The sequence below is a fragment of the Paramisgurnus dabryanus genome, chromosome 11, assembly GCF_030506205.2.
Source record: "Paramisgurnus dabryanus chromosome 11, PD_genome_1.1, whole genome shotgun sequence".
In the NCBI taxonomy this organism is placed as follows: Eukaryota; Metazoa; Chordata; class Actinopteri; order Cypriniformes; family Cobitidae; genus Paramisgurnus; species Paramisgurnus dabryanus.
The window spans coordinates 14,873,390-14,891,767 of record NC_133347.1 but is presented as its reverse complement, the minus strand read 5'-3'; the positions used below and the strand labels follow the sequence as shown (position 1 = coordinate 14,891,767).

The 18,378-nt window shown below is 37.3% G+C and overlaps 1 protein-coding gene across 1 annotated transcript in view; it reads right to left on the bottom strand.

Moving 5' to 3' along the window:
• Positions 1 to 14,441, bottom strand: part of slc6a17 (solute carrier family 6 member 17) — a 32,955-nt gene extending 18,514 nt beyond the window's left edge. Inside the window, exons 1-5 of the mRNA XM_065247000.1 lie at positions 14,114 to 14,441; positions 9,997 to 10,423; positions 6,439 to 6,596; positions 1,592 to 1,718; positions 456 to 637 (exon numbers count right to left, since the gene is read on the bottom strand). Of these exons, the coding sequence (XP_065103072.1) occupies positions 456 to 637; positions 1,592 to 1,718; positions 6,439 to 6,596; positions 9,997 to 10,300 (771 nt within the window). The 5' untranslated portion in view covers positions 10,301 to 10,423; positions 14,114 to 14,441. The remainder of the gene's footprint in view (positions 1 to 455; positions 638 to 1,591; positions 1,719 to 6,438; positions 6,597 to 9,996; positions 10,424 to 14,113) is intronic.
• Between the last annotated feature and the right edge of the window lie 3,937 nt (positions 14,442 to 18,378).

Genomic DNA, 18,378 nt, shown 5'->3' with positions numbered 1-18,378 from the left:
ATTTTACAGATCATGACCCTGTGGTTCAGACATCTGAGTAAAAGTGGTCAATTTTAAATGGTTAAAATCTATGTTTGTGTCATTCCTACAAGAGCAGTCCTTTTTCATGTTCCTCATCATATAGTATGTCTAGATACAGTATACAGCTGTGGTTTCCAACATGGTGCCCATGGGCATCAGAGTGCCCGCACAGAGTCTGCGAGGTGCCCGCCTCAATTGTAATATTTACTTATTACATATTTTTTATATTAGCTTGGTTTCTTTTATGTATGTTAACATTTTAAACAATGACAAAACATATCAATCATATTTCAATTAGCGTCAGGGACTGTTGCTTTTACTTTCTGTACAAAAAAAATTAAAATTGCACAGTATTGTGTATTTGTTAAAAGCAAGGATGTAAGCATGGAAGTGTTTCTCATAACATTACTCATGCATTTTCAGGGGTGCCTTACCTTCCCAGAAGACTGAATGCCCCTTATAACAGCCAAACAGACAATTAGCCAGGCAGCAAACAGAGACAGAGTCATCTTCCAGTTCAGACCCCCACTATCTGCAATTGTGCTGGTGATGTTCAGGGTCTCACGGTACCAGAAGTACGTGGTCGCAGAGCTCTTCTCACACTCGGGTTCCACAACTAACAGGAAACATACAATTTGGTAAATGTTTATCTCTTCGTTTTTATTTTTACTGTGTCTTTAGACAAAGTACAGCTATTTGAAACTGCAGAAATGCAGTTATTGTAATTATTCATGTAGAACAATTATTTAAAATTTGTGCTAAATGTTTCCTTTCCTATTTAAGAAGAACAGTTTTTTTTTTTTTTGGAAGTTGGTGTCAACAGCATTAGTCTAATATCTGTGTGTCCACTTAACCTGTGTGTCTAGATGTGTTATAGCCTTAGTGAGTCAGACTGACTGCCTGTCTCAACATCCTTCTTATCGTGCACTAGAGAACACTACTGCAAGGCATGCTGGGATGCCTCAAACACTACATGTGCTTGACAGCCTGGCTTTTTAAAGGGGTCATATTATGATATTTTTTTAAGATGTTAAATAAATCTTTGGTGTCCCCAGAGTGTGTATGTGAAGTTTTAGCTCAATATACTCCACAGATAATTTATTATAACATGTTAAAATTGCCACTTTGTAGGCCTATAGCAAAAGTGTGTCCTTTAAAATGCAATGAGCCGATGAAATGCAAACACTGATCACAATCACAAAACTTAATTGTGCTGTCAATTCCTTTTGTTCTCCATCTCTCTCTCTCTCTCTCTCTCTCTCTCTCTCTCTCTCTCTCTCTGCACTAAATGTGCTGTGGTTGGATAGTGCAGATAAAAGAGGGCGGTATTATTGTAATTCGGCATGGTACCTACATCACAAAACAGGCGCAATCTGAACGACCTAATTTTTCACATGCTTGCAGAAAATGGCTTACCTAAACTAGGTTACTGGGTTGATATTTATCATATTTTTTAGGTTGATACAAGCACTGGGGACCCAATTATAGCACTTAAATATGGAAAAATTTATGCTATGACCCCTTTAAGAGCAATACAGAAAATGTGACAAGGTAATTGCAGAATGCTCACTGGCTAGGCTGCCATTTCTCCTGATGGGACATTCACTCCAGGGCAGTGGGTACTGAAACGACTGAAAAAAGTAGAAGATGCTCCAGCCGATAATCACATTATAGTACAGACCCACAAAGCCACACACCTGCAAAATGACAAAAAGAGTCAATGTGAGATAATTTAAGCACGAGTAGCATAAGTTAAAAACAATTGAATTAGTTTAATGCATTATTAAGGAAAAACCTCCTAATGCAGTGTAGGACCACCATTTGATATCTGCTACAAACGTTTTTTGAGTAAATAAGATATCATCAGGCACTGCAGGTATTTAGCTTTGCTGGCAGATTTATCAGTATGAAATAGTGTGCCTTCTTGGAGAAAATACCTTATTGCTGATATTAGCATATGTTGTGTTATGGTGCGCAGCATGGGATGCTGATGTCCCTATCAGGACTTCTTCACAAGCCGAACCAACAAGCCTCCTTTGGACAACCAGCTTTATTAATAATTTATAAGTATATGTGTATTTTTCATAAAATGAAACTCTTTAAAGTAGCAAATCAGTAAAATGTCAGTAAATGTTGTAAAACAGACTTATAGAGTGATCAGTCAAATGACATACATGGGGTAGTTGGTTAAAAAAACTTTCCACAACTGAGAGCTGGCAAAGATGGCAGTATTCTGGACATGCACTTCCAGCAATAAGACCTCTTTGCATCAGACTTTGTGCTGATAGTCAAACGTCTGGCTCCATTAAGGCTCATGTGATACCCATACGATCTCCTTTAATGACTAAAACTCAATAGTATTCCTAGCACGTTCGTCCCGTCTATAAATAGAAACAGAACAGAAATAAAACAAATGTGCCTTACGTGTAAACAGCAGAAATGCTATTGAACGATCAGGGTTTTACAATGTGCCTGATAGCAGCAAATCTGTTCCTCACTTTATCCCTGCAGTCTGTGTAACAGGGCAGTAATGGTTCTCGACTACGTCACAGGTCCACAGCACATTAAGTTAGTGAATAATTGAAGCACATTCTTCCTGTGACCTACACAGCTCTGGCTTCATGGGTATAAATAGCTGGAGTTGCAGCAGAAGAACTGCATATAGTGCCTGAATGTTTCTCCACTTAGTCCTAATTCAGACATGAAAGCAAAACAGCTTCCTTAAAAGTTTTTAATTGAACATTAACATTATAAAAAGCAATGAGCAGTAGTGCAATCTTTAAATTTGTTTAGATATTTCATGCAGGATGTCATAGCCTACATAAAGAGGGTCCAAAAGTCTAAGATCACATTACAAACCAGGGATTTTTAAGACTGAAAATACACTCAAGAAAATTATAAATGCAACACTTTTGTTTTTGCCCTCATTTTGCCATCACAAGACTTTTTCTATGTACACAAAAGGCCTATTTCTCTCATATTGTTCACACATCTGTCTAAATCTGTGTTAGTGTGCACTTCTCCTTTTGCGATATATTCTAGCCACCTCACAGGTGTGGCATTTCAAGATGCTGATTAGACGGCATGATTATTGCACAGGTGTGATAAAAGGCCAAAATAAAAGGCATGAGCTGTGTCTGAAACCGCTCCCTATCCACTATATAGTGCACTATATCGGGTGTCGGCCATTTTATAGTGGTGTCCGAAACCTGAGTGAACAACTTCATTCCCTACATTCATTCACTAATTTTTACCCACAATGCACTCTGATTTTGAGGGTACATTCGATGTACACCCGCTCACTCATGTTTCCCATGATGCAACAGGAGACAAATGCGTAACTTGAATCAGCTGAAGGATACTGACAGTAAACACCAAACATTTACATTAAACAAAAAAATAATAATTGTGATATCTTTTATTTAAAATCTGATACACATTTTTATTAAACAATAAATAAACAGCAGTAAATAAATATTATAAGCAGTTGTTTTGCTCTCTTTATTATCAACTAATACATAAACATGACAAATAAACTTTACCATTTCACAGTACAATCAATAAAGCCACACAGGTGTTTATGATGGATCTCTGCGACAGCTCTCTGACGCATGATATTTACGTCAGTGTCCGAAATCGCTCACTCATTTTCATTTGCTTCCTCCCCATATAGTGGACTCAATTGTCATTCCCCATATAAGGAATAGTGAATGAGTGAACGATGGAACGGTTTCAGACACAGCTCTGCAGTTAAAGGAACAGTATGTAAGAAATGTATATCAATTAATCATAAAATGGCCCTGATATGTCACTAGACATTAAGAAATCATTTTCATTTCAAATACTTTTATCACTGATAACAGTGGTCTGGCCAGCATATTGTCATTTAAAAAAGTGGAGCTGCAGCCCTCAGCTGATGTTTATGTTGTCATTTTGTGTATTGGCCACCAGTTGTGTGATTGCAGTACCAGTTTTAGCCACAAGTTTTGTGATTCCAATACCAGTTTTGGCCGCAATTCTACATACTGTTTCTTTAAATGTTCTGAAAATTGAAGAATTTTGAAAAATGTTAACAACTGGATGTTACTGTAAAAAAGGCAGAAATGAGGAGCTCATGCAAAAGCTGCTAAACGAGATTGCTCTCTGCACTGTATATTATATGTTCACAATACTTTCGCTTCAAATCCGCTTACTAACCTCAGCCCATTCAGAAATACCAAGAAAACATGTCAGATGAGGGTTTTGCATCTGAGATCTTCCAATATCAAGATTTTTTTACATTAAGCATGTTACAGGGCATGTGAAACTGAACAAAAATAGCTTGAATGTTTAGCCAGGGTGTTATTTTGAAGTTTAAACCCTGTACTATAATAGTCTGTGACTGTGCATGCTTTAGGCTGATCTTTAGACGTGTAATGGATGACTCGGCACAGTATATCTGGTGGATTTGCACTTGTAGGTCTGTGACTCATCGAAAGTGAGCGATTCTATGAAGCCATTTATAACAAATATAGCACGAAAGTGAAAAATTGTAATTGTTCTGGAGGGCATTTTATGAAGTTACTATTATTAAAGCTGACAGCTGCTCATGATGCCGTGACCCTTTATTCAATACCTTAACACCTGAAGTAGGATCTCAAACTCTATCAATCACCCAGTCTGTGCGGATGTGAACCAGACTTTGCCAATTGCTACAGGAATTGAAGTTTCACTTATCCTACATATTCTTTATTCCTTCATGAAAAACATTAGATCAGTGTGTAACTTCATACAATGGCATACCACTCCAAACTGTAAACATCCTTGTGTGTGTCCTCTTTGAACTAATACAGGTTTTAATAGTAGCATGCATTATTAAATATACTGTACTAGTGTGTAACATAATAAACTTTATAAAAACTAACACTCTTAGGTTTTATTCAAATGATGTAATTTAAAACAATATAAAAATCTAAATATATAAAAGTCTTAGTCTGTACAATTTCACAAAGTTACATTCTCAAGAATGAGAGTATTGTCTGTAAGGCACAATTTCCCAAATCAGGATTCTCTGTGCTTAAAGGAATATTCAATTTTCTTAAAAGAAAAATCCAGATAATTTACTCACCACCATGTCATCCAAAATGTTGATGTCTTTCTCTGTTCAGTCCAGATGAAATTATGTTTTTTGAGGAAAACATTGCAGGATTTTTCTCATTTTAATGGACTTTAATAGACACCAACATTTAATACTTAACTCAACACTTAACAGCTTTTTTCAACAGAGTTTCAAAGGACTCTAAAGGATCCCAAACGAGGCATAAGGGTCTTATCTAGCAAAACGATTGTCATTTTTGACAATAAAAATAACAAATATACACTTAAATATACTCGTTTAAATCCGGTCGTGATGCGCCAATGTGACCCCACGCAATACGTCATGACGTCAAGAGGTCACAGAGGACGAACGCGAAACTCCGCCCCAGTGTTTACAAATGTGTTGAAAGAGGACCGTTCCTACGTTGTTGTATGTCAACTGATACTAATTAATGTCTTTGTGTCAGTTTATTGTTTACAATGGTCCGCAAATGTGCGTTTTATATATGTAACACGTGACCTCCCTACGTCACTACGTATTTACGTTAGGTCGCGCTGGACCGGATTTAAACGAGAAGTTGTGCATTAAAAGTATATATTTGTTATTTTAATTGTCGAAAATGACAATCGTTTTGCTAGATAAGACCCTTATGCCTCGTTTGGGATCATTTAGAGTCCTTTGAAACTCTGTTGAAAAAAACTGTTAATTGTTGATTTAAGTATTAAATGTTGGGCTCTATTAAGGTCCATTAAAATTTAAAAAATCCTGCAATGTTTTCCTCAAAAAACATAATTTCTTCTCGACTGAACAAAGAAAGACAAACATTTTGGATGACATGGTGGTGAGTAAATTATCTGGATTTTTCTTTTAAGAAAATGGAATATTCCTTTAAGTCAAGGATCTTGTGGAAATTAATTTTTTAAGCAAATAGCAGCAAGCATTTTAATTTCCTTTCTATGGTAATGTAGCATCATGCTTTCGAAGTGAATGTATAGCTCATAGGATTCTCTCACTTCAAAATTGGGCAAGTAAAGTACAGTGCTGTTGTAAAGCGAATTAAATTTTAAATGCAGAACGTACTCATGCTTAAGATATACAAATTTGCTCATTGAACCATTTATTTTACATTGACACTAGCAATTTGCTGTTTGTACAACAGAGCAAATGCACAATATTTCTTGCCTGTGAGAAATATATGAAGCCATTTTGAATGCTATTTAGCCTTCAATTAAAAAGATTCATCGCAACAATTAAAAAGAAAACACAGGCTTGACTGGCTGCTTAATGTTTCAGTCTAGTTTATTGCTAAAAGCCTAAACGTACTTTTGTCATTCACTCACCATCAGGCTGGACACTCCAATACCACCGAGTCGTGGATAGACATAATTCCACACTCCGATGCTCCCGCGACGGATCCTTTGGCCAACCGCCAGCTCCAAGAAGAACAGTGGGATACCAATAAGGATAAGAAGGATGAAGTATGGAACAAGGTAGGCACCTGTAAAAGAAAGAGCAATGCTTGTAAAAAGAGAGTGATGCCTTTTAAACCAACAGTCAATAGCACAACAACATCTATCAAGTTACTGGACGGACTAAGTGTAACATTTATTGATTTAGACTTGTTTTAAAGTCCTGCTTTTCTTATACAAATATCAAATAAAACAAATAAAATGTCTCAAAATATTTTAGTGTATACTAAGATTTAGTAAATGTCTTAATACAAATAAAAACTCAGGAAAACATGATGATTTTATTAAATGTCACAAGTTCAGTGTCAAAAGTGTGATGCTATTTAAATGCAACAATTACGGTGTATAAAACTAACTTTCTGTTAATGGCACATTAAAACCAGTGTTGCAGTGTGGAAATAAATGTTATAGGATGCTAGCTGACTTTTAAGACCACAGATTGACCTTACTCCATGAAGCATAATATTGTGAGACATATCATCATATGGCATTTTGCAGAAACACTGTAATAAATGAGTCATACCACAATATTTAAATATAGTAGTAAAAAACAATACCTCTATTTGTTCATTAACTTAATTAATTTTCTTAATTTTCAATTCAATCCTTTAATTTAAGTAGGAGAGATGATTTTCAATTATTAGGACAGAACCGACATCAACCACGCGGAAAGTTAAAATTAAACAGAAGATGAATTCAGGTCAAAATATTACAAAAGTAGTCCAGTTGACTTGACTGATGATTTCCATTTGTAACAATGCTTGGATCACAGGTTATTGTTTTTTATCCTAATAATAACAGAGTAAAATTAGTTTTTGTGTATGTTCTTTTCTATTAATTTTATTTAATACAATTATTTTGAAAATATATCCTGTGTTTGTTCAAACAGAATTAACTATTATATACTTTTTAATAAACAATTAAAATGTAATGTGCTATAAAACCATAAAATCATTTTCATGCTTTGTTGCGCATTTCCTTATTGTCCAATACCCAGCTATTGGCTATTCAGTGAGACTCAGTTAGCATGAATAAACAGACAAAGGCCTTGCACATCACAATAAAACCGCAAGTCATGATGCTAAGCCTTGACGTCAAGCTAGCTCCATGGTGACGAAGAGTTTAGTCTGTGCACACCAGCTACACCCTCATATTCCTATAAGCCATCCTCCTTTCAAAGTCATAGAACATTCCGAAAATAACCGCATCTGTAAGCTCACAGTGCAGATGGGTGACCGCAAACCCATCCTCCTGAGAGGTTATAAGTGTAATCAGAGCCCGAGATGAACAGAGCACAGATCCAGGTTATGACAGTGAACTCCTTGTTATTATTTTGAATGCAGAATTGAATTTGTGTTCGATGTTTGGGAGGCTTTTAGACTATTTTTTTGGGTATGTGACTAATGAAAAGAAAATAGCAGGTATTTTGCAGCAGAGATCAAACCGGGGGAATAGGAAGAAATGGACAGAGAGATGAAAGAGGTAAATGGAGATTGTGGGGGGGCATAAAGAAAACAAGGCCCCTTGAGAAACATTCATAAATGCTAAACAAGCAAGGACATGATATGCCGGTCCTATTAAGGTGTCAGGTTTCGCTTTCAGATAACAACTCTCAATATAAGATACACACAGTTCTTCCTTTATGGTTTATTGATATTTTATTTATAATAAATCTGAATTATTCAGATCATTTGACAATTTATTAGGAATTAAAGGGATAGTTCACCATAAAATGAATATTCTGTTATCATTTTCTCACTCTCATGTTAAAACAAACCTCTAAGTATTTCTTTTTTCTGATAAACACGAAAGAAGATATATATGACCAAACCGATCATGAGCCCCATTGATATATATGACCAAACCGATCATGAGCCCCATTCACTTCCATAGTATTCATTTTCCAACTATGGAAGTGAATGGGGCTCATGATCGGTTTAGTTACAAAACATTCCTTAAAATATCTTCCTTCATGTTCATCAAAACAAAGAAATTTATACAGGTTTTCTAACAACATGAGGATGAGATATTATATTTAAGATATTAACTCTTCCCCCACCAGCATTTTTCATGATTTTCACAAAGGTTTAATGACTCCCAGAAAATGCTCTTCTTTAAATATATAAACATACAATATATCAAATAAAAGAACAGACCCTTCGCTTTCAAATAAAAAAATGTTTCATCCTACCTTCATTAGTTCTCTTTTTATCACCTCTCAAATATGGGTAGGTTTCTTCAAAAACAGGTTTATTTTTGGAGGAAAAAAGCTGAAATAATTCCATTTTTGTAAAGGACTTTGATAGGGATCAAATTCAGAGCGATCCTCAAAACATACACGGACAAAAATCTGTTTGCCCTAGGGCGATACTTCCGTGTTTTATAAGTTGCCGAAGATAATAGCGGTATTGCGGATTGACAGAAATTCTTGTCAATGGCGAGGAAAGTGTTAAGATTATATTTTCACAAAATGTTCTTTACATTATGCAGTATGATTTTATGTAAAAAAAACAGTAGAAATCACAAAAATTTCTTTTTTTATTCTCTGTTTATTCTCAGCCAACTCATTGTTTCCTGTCTGCCATTATTGGCAAACTGATTAATCCAGGTGTGTCTGATTATTGTTGTTTTTGTCTACTGATGTCAGGTACACCTGGATTAATCAGTTTGTTTGTCACTACTGAGGTCAGGCACACCTGGATTAATCAGTTTGTCCAATAATGGCAGACAGAAAACAAGGAGCTGGCTGAAGTTCAGGAAGTAGTGCAGCTGGGCATAAAGCCTATTGTGATAGTAAAGCTTTTGATCTCGGACGTGATCTGGTCTCCAATTTCTACTTTTGTTCCTCCACAAATTTCCAAATGTAGAAGACATCCAATCTGATCAGTGTTTCTGGTCACCAGAGCAAGTGAAAATGGCAGCCATGGCAGCAGGAAAATTATTAGGAAATGTAAAATCACAAATCAACACCATGCTGGCCTTGGTTTTACTGTTTTAAACGGCCTAGGCACTAACTGCCCTATAAAACACTCAATAATATGGTCAGCTCAATAAATTTAGAGGGACTATAGAGCACAAGATACTCAGCTGACCCAAAATAATAGAACAGTGTAAATTAACAGTGTAATCTACTTTGAAATAGGTACAAACTCACATCGCTACTGAACACAAGAGACGATGAAGTTAAGTATATGTGCACTGCAAAACTCTCAAGCACCACAAATCATCACAATGTCAGCACAGTGAGTAAAGCACCACCACTAAAAAAATTAATAAAAAAAACACGTTAGCCTCACTACTCAAATAATTTGCGGTTAAACTACGATAAAGTAAACAGCCCAGATCATCTGGCTACATGAACTTGATTCAAAAAGACCAAAGACCTACAATTCAGTCCTCCCAAATAAACCAGAATACTTAGATGCTCACCTCCTCCATTCTTCTGGCAAAGGTAAGGGAAACGCCAAACATTGCCCAGGCCCACCGAAAAGCCCACCTGGGCCAGGATGTACTGCAGCTTACTGTTCCAGGCAGGACGACCATCTTCCAGGTCGGGTGAGGCGTCTTGTTTGCCAATGGGCTGAGCCCCCCCTCCCGCCATGTTCATGCTCATCTGGCTGCTCTTGTAGTCAATGGGAGCCTCCAGCGCCAGAAGGTCGGCCACAGATTCTGTGACAGGTTCATTAATGTGCTCATGCTTTACTGTTAAAAGCACTTTACTGCTCTTAGGCATGGTTGTGCTGTGTCACGGTGGTCCTGACGATTAAAGGTGTGAAAGAATATCAGGGCACAGAGGACGCGACAGCTACCCCTTTAGATTGAGAAAAACAGGTGTGCAGAAGGAAGATTTGTGCTCCTGTGGAAAAAATAAAATATTACTTTTAGAGCCATAACCGACACCTATCATCATTCTAATTCAGGACACATATACATAACAATATACACAATGTAAAAAATTCTGGGTTATTTTCAACCCAGTGTTGGGTCAAAAATAAAAATGTTCTGGGTTAATTTAACCTAACTGCTTTTGGAGTGCATATAACATCATCCTGTTTAAAACACCAAACAAAGTTATGGGCGTTCTGTTGGTAAACTCTCGCAGAAAGATCTGAGATTTGTATCTCCTGAATGATTGGAGATTGTACGGACAATGACACAGCTTTGCTATTCTCACCTCTGTTTATCTTTGGTGATGAGAAGCAGCCTGAGGCATTAAAAATCTATACAGCTTATCTCGAATACAAGAGGACACAAAACGGTGATGCTGTGTTGCTAGGCAATGCCCACCCAGAGCCCATGACAACCTACATTCACTGAATGGCTCAAATCTGCTTGGGGGATCATATGGGAAGAACAAATTCAGGCACTTTTTGCAGATTTGGCCTGTTCATAAAATCAACAAATTGTTAGCATGTGCATTGATTTTGTGACATGGTCAATGAAGTCGTTACGACAGACCACTGAACTTTTGTACCCAACGTGAAATGTTGTGTTGAAGTGCATCCTGTCCGGGCTGCAGGCCAGTCACTTTTACATCATTATTATTATGGAAGGGATTATATTTCAGTGAAGAGAAAACTGGATCTGACTGCTATGCATTAACCACATGGATGCTGATCACTAATAATGCAAAAAATAAAAAATAAAAGCATGCATGGTCAGCTGATGCTGAGGAATTCTAAGCAGCCAGGATTAAAAACACACCCTATAACCACACCACTGCCAGTTGATAAATACATTTTCCTCAAGAATATAAAATGTGGTGATTGGAGCACAGCAGGGTTTTTTTCTTAGCAATAATGGTCCACAGAACTGAATATCCTGTTGGTCCAGTGACACATTATAATAGGAAATGCAAGTATTTTATCTGACTGGGTTGCTAGGCAATGGAGCCTGATAAAATTCTCACATCTCTGCTTCTTGTGATCCTGCATGCTCTCTATATCAGTGAGTGACAACTCATCTCTCTAGTGCTTAATGCAGAGAAGAGATCTGGTTTGGTGAGACACATCTTTCAGTGAATCACATTTAGTTAAATCCAGGATACACAAGGAGTGGATCAAAACCCATTTCATGGAAACACAAGGAGTGGATCAAAACCAATTTCGTATCTCCACTTTATGTTCAGAAAACTGTGATGATACAAAGATGAAAGCTAAATGTTGTGACGGCAGATGAACCACAGTCCTGTGACCTGTCTATCTCCAATGTCCATCTTTTATATACACTTTATTTGTATGTTCCCGCTGTCAGCCATAGTATATACTGCTGAAGTTAACGAAAATTAAACTTGTAAAAAATTAGCTTTACAAACGCTTGCAAAAAGTCTCAAAAACTTGACCCTTTCGTGAACACACATACACCTGCTACCATAAATCCAATGTTTATTGTCTTAAAAGTTTGAAAATTTTCACAAATCCATTGTTTCACTTCAAAAGACATTTTTAACCTCTTAAAGAACATATTTTGATTGTTGTATAACTGTCAAAAAGAAATGGTTCCAAAGACTGTCCCAATCTGTCATTGTGGCTGTACCCTTTAAAAAGGTCCTAATATGTATAATTTGACCATGTACCATGTGTGTATACATTTGGTACCAAAATGATCTTTTGTGGTAGGCACTGTTTGGTAGCCTGGCTCCGCCCTCCTACGTGCTTCCGCTTATTTTTCATTTCGCTTCAGCAGTACGTCTGGGGCCCTGTCCCAAATGGCGCACTTCATGGGGACTTTCGGTCTCGTGGCCTTAAATTGCGCGTTCTCGCTTAGTCTATGAGTCCGTAGGGTGTCCCATCTGTCATTTTTACGCTATGAAGTGTGCTCATCAGCATCTCCTTTGCCCCCTTCAGCGAAGCCCGCACTGCAGCAGGCTTCGCACACTTTGCCAACCCAGAAGTCCTTGCGAAAGGGCAATCAGACCAATCAGACGACGGAAGGGAGGAGTTCACACTGACGGGCAACTTCTCTACCTATTTCCGGTGTGATGCTCAAGTCTGTCCCAAAATACGACTCCGGTGCACCCACGTGGACTCGCATCAAGGGTCCCTAAAGTCTGGACTACGTGATGTCATCAAAGTGTGGACTCTGAGGAGGACCACAAGTCCGGAGTGTGCCATTTGGGACAGGGCGTATGATTTCTCTATAGGGTTTCGTTTTCTCCTGCAAAAATCTGCAGGACCAATCAGCGAACAGATGGGGGTGGCTAAGAAAGATGACGTTGAGGTCGTGCGTCAGTTTGAGTTGTAGTTCAGTAATGGCAGCGGAGAAAGACGTGAGGAAAGCTATTCGGTCCGTTGTTGCAAAACTGCTGAATATACAGAAGTTAAAGCCGGAGCAAGAACCAGGTTTGCTAACTTTTGTTTGTCTGATTATTCTGACTTGTTGTTTCCGTCCGGTTTCGGTGCATGATATACGTCACGACCACATGTTAGCGATTGGCTTTGGCAGATCCTGAGTGACTCTGGGCAGATCCAATAGTTTTAAACTTCAACAATGGACCCCCCTTAACGGAAGTAACGCTTTGCTATGGAGCGTGGCCAGACTCTCTGTACAAATGAAATGAATGTACGAGAGTCTGGTTATACCAGGCTAACTGTTTGGTGCCAAAATGTATTAAAATGACCTCTTCAGGTGCAGATGTGTACTTTTGAAAGGGTACTTCCCAGTGATAGACAGGTATTTTTTCTCTTTGACCATTTCTCTGACAGCTTTAAAAAGATACAATGGTACTACAAAGCCAAAGAGATACAGCAAGAAAGGAAGTCAGATACAACTAATGGCAGACACAAAGGGCCATGGTTGTAAGGACCAGCATGCAAAATTAATGTGTCATACTTTTTACATACTCTTTCCAATGCATATATCTTTCAAATATAGTTTTTTTCACTTTTCACATAATGAAAGCGACCTAATGTAAATAAATAATCCATCAAATTTCTGTCTGGAGTAACTCTGCCCGGCTCAAGCATCAGCATCACCTGAGGATGCGTTTTACTGCAGTCTTGAAGAAGAGTATCCTTCAACTGATCCTCTTTACTTAGATTTTAACACTGATCGACATGAGCATGATGCTCATGTTAGGTTGTAGTTTGAAAACAAAAACACGTGGACTCCACGGAGCGTAATTGTTCTCAAGTATATAAAGGGTAGTACGCGTCGTGCAGCATCTTCAAGGTCAAATATTTGTGTCACCGTTATACAAACACTGACGCGCATCAAATGAAACGACACAACCAGTAAAACCACAATTTATCTGAAATAAATGTCGTCGGGTACTGACAAGAGCCGCGTGCAGGATGATAAAACCCTCTATACATGATCGGAATACGAAATAAGTTGACAACGCAACAATCGATAAAAAAATGCTTGCATATTTTATTACAAAATGAAATGATAAATGAAAACAAACCAAATGTAATACGCACAGTAGACATCATTTCCTTAAAAAACTAAAATACGTTCACAAATCAGTATGCTATCCAGATTTAGAAGCGAAACGCTGTCTTACTTCTTTACAAGATGATGTTACAAAAAGCGTATGACCACTTACCTTAGTTGGCGTCCAATAATAAGATCAAATGTGCTCATATATGTCTCGCAGCATAAATGTACAATCTCTCGTTGAATGTTTTCTCGTTGAGACAGTTGATGTGTCGTCTCCGCGCTCACGACTGCTGAACCTGTGCAGAAATGCGCAGAGAGAGAGCTTGCTGCCTGACGTAAAGCCCACGGCGCGCTATTGTGTTTTCTGTATCAGCCCAAAATAGCAACTTTGGGGTCACTCAGACACATCGGTGGGCGTTGTCCGCTGAGAGACTTCAAACCAACCCACTCTTTGATTTGTCCTCCAGCGGTAAAAGCGCAACTTACTTCTCGTTACACGATTGGTAGAAAGCAAATTACTATAGGTGTGCGAGTGAGTCACGAACACGCTCTTACGTCAACAGATGCGTAACTTGCGCATCCCATCAAAATTCTGATGAAATATCCTTTGTTATTGCACAGATGCAATGCTTTCCCATAAGAAAAATCAGGAATGATCTGTTTAATATCTCATTTATTTCTCAAAGAGATGTTTCCAAATCTAGATTATTTAGCTTTACATGATTTTACAGCTGCATATTCTTAATGTATTTAAACAATCGTCTCCTAAGCTATTTTATTAAAAAACATCTGAGACTAAGTTGGTATTTAAATAAAACACAGCTAAAAACTCTATCAAATCTCATACGATATAAAAGAACAACCAGTTAACAATAAAATGTTCCTCTGTGTTTGAAATTTACCACATGCTGTCTAGACTTCCATGGGACTATAAAATTATGTCTTGTTTATGCCTGATTACGTTGTTTCCCATATTGCAAATCAATGCATTCCAGTATCCACCTATCAAGAAGTGAGACGGCACTGTCTAAAATCTGGGGCTATGTAAGTCTATTGATCTTTTTACTTTCCAAGACACAGCGTCTGCTATCAGGAGGGCAATTTCTTCACACTTATAGAGTGGCCGGATCCAATCCAGCTCATTCTTCTTCTTGACATATGGGATTTATACTGTCCTTGGTTCTAGGGATGGCGCAGTTGCGTTTCTTTTAAATTTTCCAGTGTAGATTGAGATGGATATCACTGATTAATGTCTGTCAGCAGGTGTTTTTTAAAACCGTATTATTATTCACAAGCCCATAGTCCTGTCAAGATAAGATATATATTGCATGGCTTCAATGAATAGATGAAGAAGTGTTTTACATGCAGGGAAACATTTGTCTGTGGTCTCAGAAACTTCAGTGGCCCTATACAAAGCAATGAGAAAAGTTCTTCCAATTAATCATTCTAAAGACTGAGCGGCATAATGTCAGTTTTAAAACTATACTTGTACACATTTAGCTATACTGTACAAGAAAATATGTAGTGAATAGTTGTGAGAATATTTGAAAGGTATTTGCTCATAATTCACCCCATATTTTGCTTTAGATGGATTGAATGCACTATAAATTGCTTTGGATTTTTTGCATGTAAAAGCATTATCTTATTTGGTAAACTACTGCAGTAATGAGAGATTCACACTAATAAAGATTCAAATTTCTGTGTTTACAGAGTAAACCCTGCATGTTTTGTCTCCCGGGAAAAGGATGAGTGCTCAGACAAAGTGTTCATCTGCAGCTACTGTCCGCACCCTGGAACAACAAACAGGTAACAAATAGGCCGGATATGTGTTTGTTTGTGTATGTGTGCAAGTGCGTGCGCTTGGCTCACATCAACAGATGTGGCCCAGTTATGTGGATGCCAAATACAAAAGTGTGTCATTTTTAAGGGCAAGCTTGTGTTTGGAAGCGACTGGATGCCCGTGATGATATATAACGTTAAACATTAAAAATAACCTTTTGCCTCTTTGTTATTAAAATAAGATAATGAGGAAAACTTCCTGAACCTATTCTCATTGTGTGCAAACTATTACAGTTATAAAATTGAATATAGTGACATGAATAATGTAGTGTGCAGACAGCAGACGACTCCGTGTCGGATCTGCAGTCGTACGACCTGGAGTCGTATGCTATCTGAAAAAAATTTGTTCAGTTTTATCCAAAGCGACTTACAAATGCGTTTCGTAAGTTTTGTAGTGTGTATGAATTAAAATGAATTGTTTGCATTATTCAAACTTGTGGTATTATGTTTTTTGCATTAAAATACTTTTAACATACATTACTGTGCAAAAGTCTTAGGCCACGTACCATGCCACAATTATTTGTTGTTTTTGCAATGTTATAGTGATCATATATAATTGTTTCTCAGTCTCTTTAATAAAATACATCCAGAAAATATACAGCAAATCTGTATATTAAAAACTGTATAAAAATGTAAACTGATGTGTAAAGTTTAAACTCCCATTCCACTTTTGAGCAATAGCAGGAAACTGCAGGATCTCTTAAAGAAACAGTATGTAAGAAATGTATATCAATTAATCATAAAATGGCCCTGATATGTCACTAGACATTAAGAAATTATTTTAATTTCAAATACTTATATCAATGACAACAGTGGTCCAGCCAGGATATTGTCATTTAAAAAGTGGAGTTGCAGCCCTCAACTGATGTTTATGTTGTCATTTTGTGTATTGGCCACCAGTTGTGTGATTGCAGTACCAGTTTTGGCCACAATCCTACACACTGTTCCTTTAAACCTAAATCAAATTAAATCCTAATTTCTAATTTGAAAGAAATTTGTCTTTTTACTTAATTCTGCTCAAAAACGCTCAAGATGTGTTTAGTGCCAAGGTCACACTAAACACCGACGATGCCTAAAGAAGACATTTAGTCCTGAAAAGAATTTTTCTTTCTACATATTTTCAGTTTTTTTCTGTTTATATCTTAATAAAATAGATTGAAAAATAAATATGGATGGACATTAAAACTTCTAAAACAAGTCTGATGGTGGTGATGGCCTAAGTCTTTTGAACAATACTGTATTTTTTCAGCTGATTTGGCAAAAAATTATAAAGATAAGAAAAAATCTGGGCAAATAATATTTGTGGAGAAAATGTAATTTTAATATTGTTTTAAAGTTTTTTTTCTTGATCTTGATTGAAGGTCAAAGCCATATTTCTTAAGAAATATCTAAAGATAAACTTGTGTAACAGCACAACGATGATACTGTACATTATCAACTTCCTACTCACATATATCTAAAAAACTGGGGTGCTGCATGTAGTCGTGCACAAATGCAGCTAAAAATAGGTCTGAAGTACCTATTCCCTCCCTGCGTTCAAGCCTGTAGCCCTAGGCACACAGGAGCATCCTCTGCCCTGAAGCGTGTATGTGTTTGTGTCCGTGAATCACGAGGCTTCAGCTCTTTCTGATGGTGTTCTTCACCCATCTCATGTGACTCACCTCGCCAGGGCTCACTGCTGGGATCTGTTGCTATGGCAACAGCAGATCATATGATTCTGACTCATTCGCCGAGCGAGCGTGTGTATGCTGCTCGGGATTATGTGCTGGTGCCATGAATGAACCATGGTGGCACACACATGTCAGATCACACAACTGATTATTGTAAAACAGGGAAGCCTGTCTGCTTGGCATTTAAACACACAGTGAATCCGCAGCTGCTAAGTAAATAGCATCACCTAACATACAAGTAGTTTTTCCATAAACACTGAACTGTAGATCATTATCTACAACACCACTAATTTATTCACCCATAACTGTCAAATCCCTCCTGGCACAGATATGTAACCATCACAGCATGAAAAAACACTATTACTAATTTGCATCTAAATACACAGTTTACTTCATATAATAATATAAACTGTATAGATGAGTACCAGACCGTAGCAATGATATGAATTTGGCTATTTGTATAACTTCTGCTCTTCTGCATCACAAACCTTTGTCTCCAGGCAGCTACGGCGGTCCCACAGAGATGCTTTAATAATTGAGAAACTGCATGCGTCACTGTGACCTTGACTGAGGTGCATCCGTGTGAATGCTCGTGTACCAGTGTGATGCAATACACCTCACACGTGCCGTGCAAAATTCGTATTTATTTAAAAACATTTAAATAAACTAAGATTAAACAAATCTTTAAGAATGTCTAATAATGCACATGCTTTCGTAGGCCATCTCAGAACTGTAACAAATGTCTGTCACTTACAGTTTTTCTGAATTGCTAAAACACATTTTTTGAAACCATCACTCATTTTCTCTAAACCTTAAACACAAATTCCAAATTTAACCAAATTTCACAGAACCCCCAACTCTTCTAGCAAAATCAAACAATTCCTTTAAAACCATTTCACATGTACTCAAAATCAAACTAAGC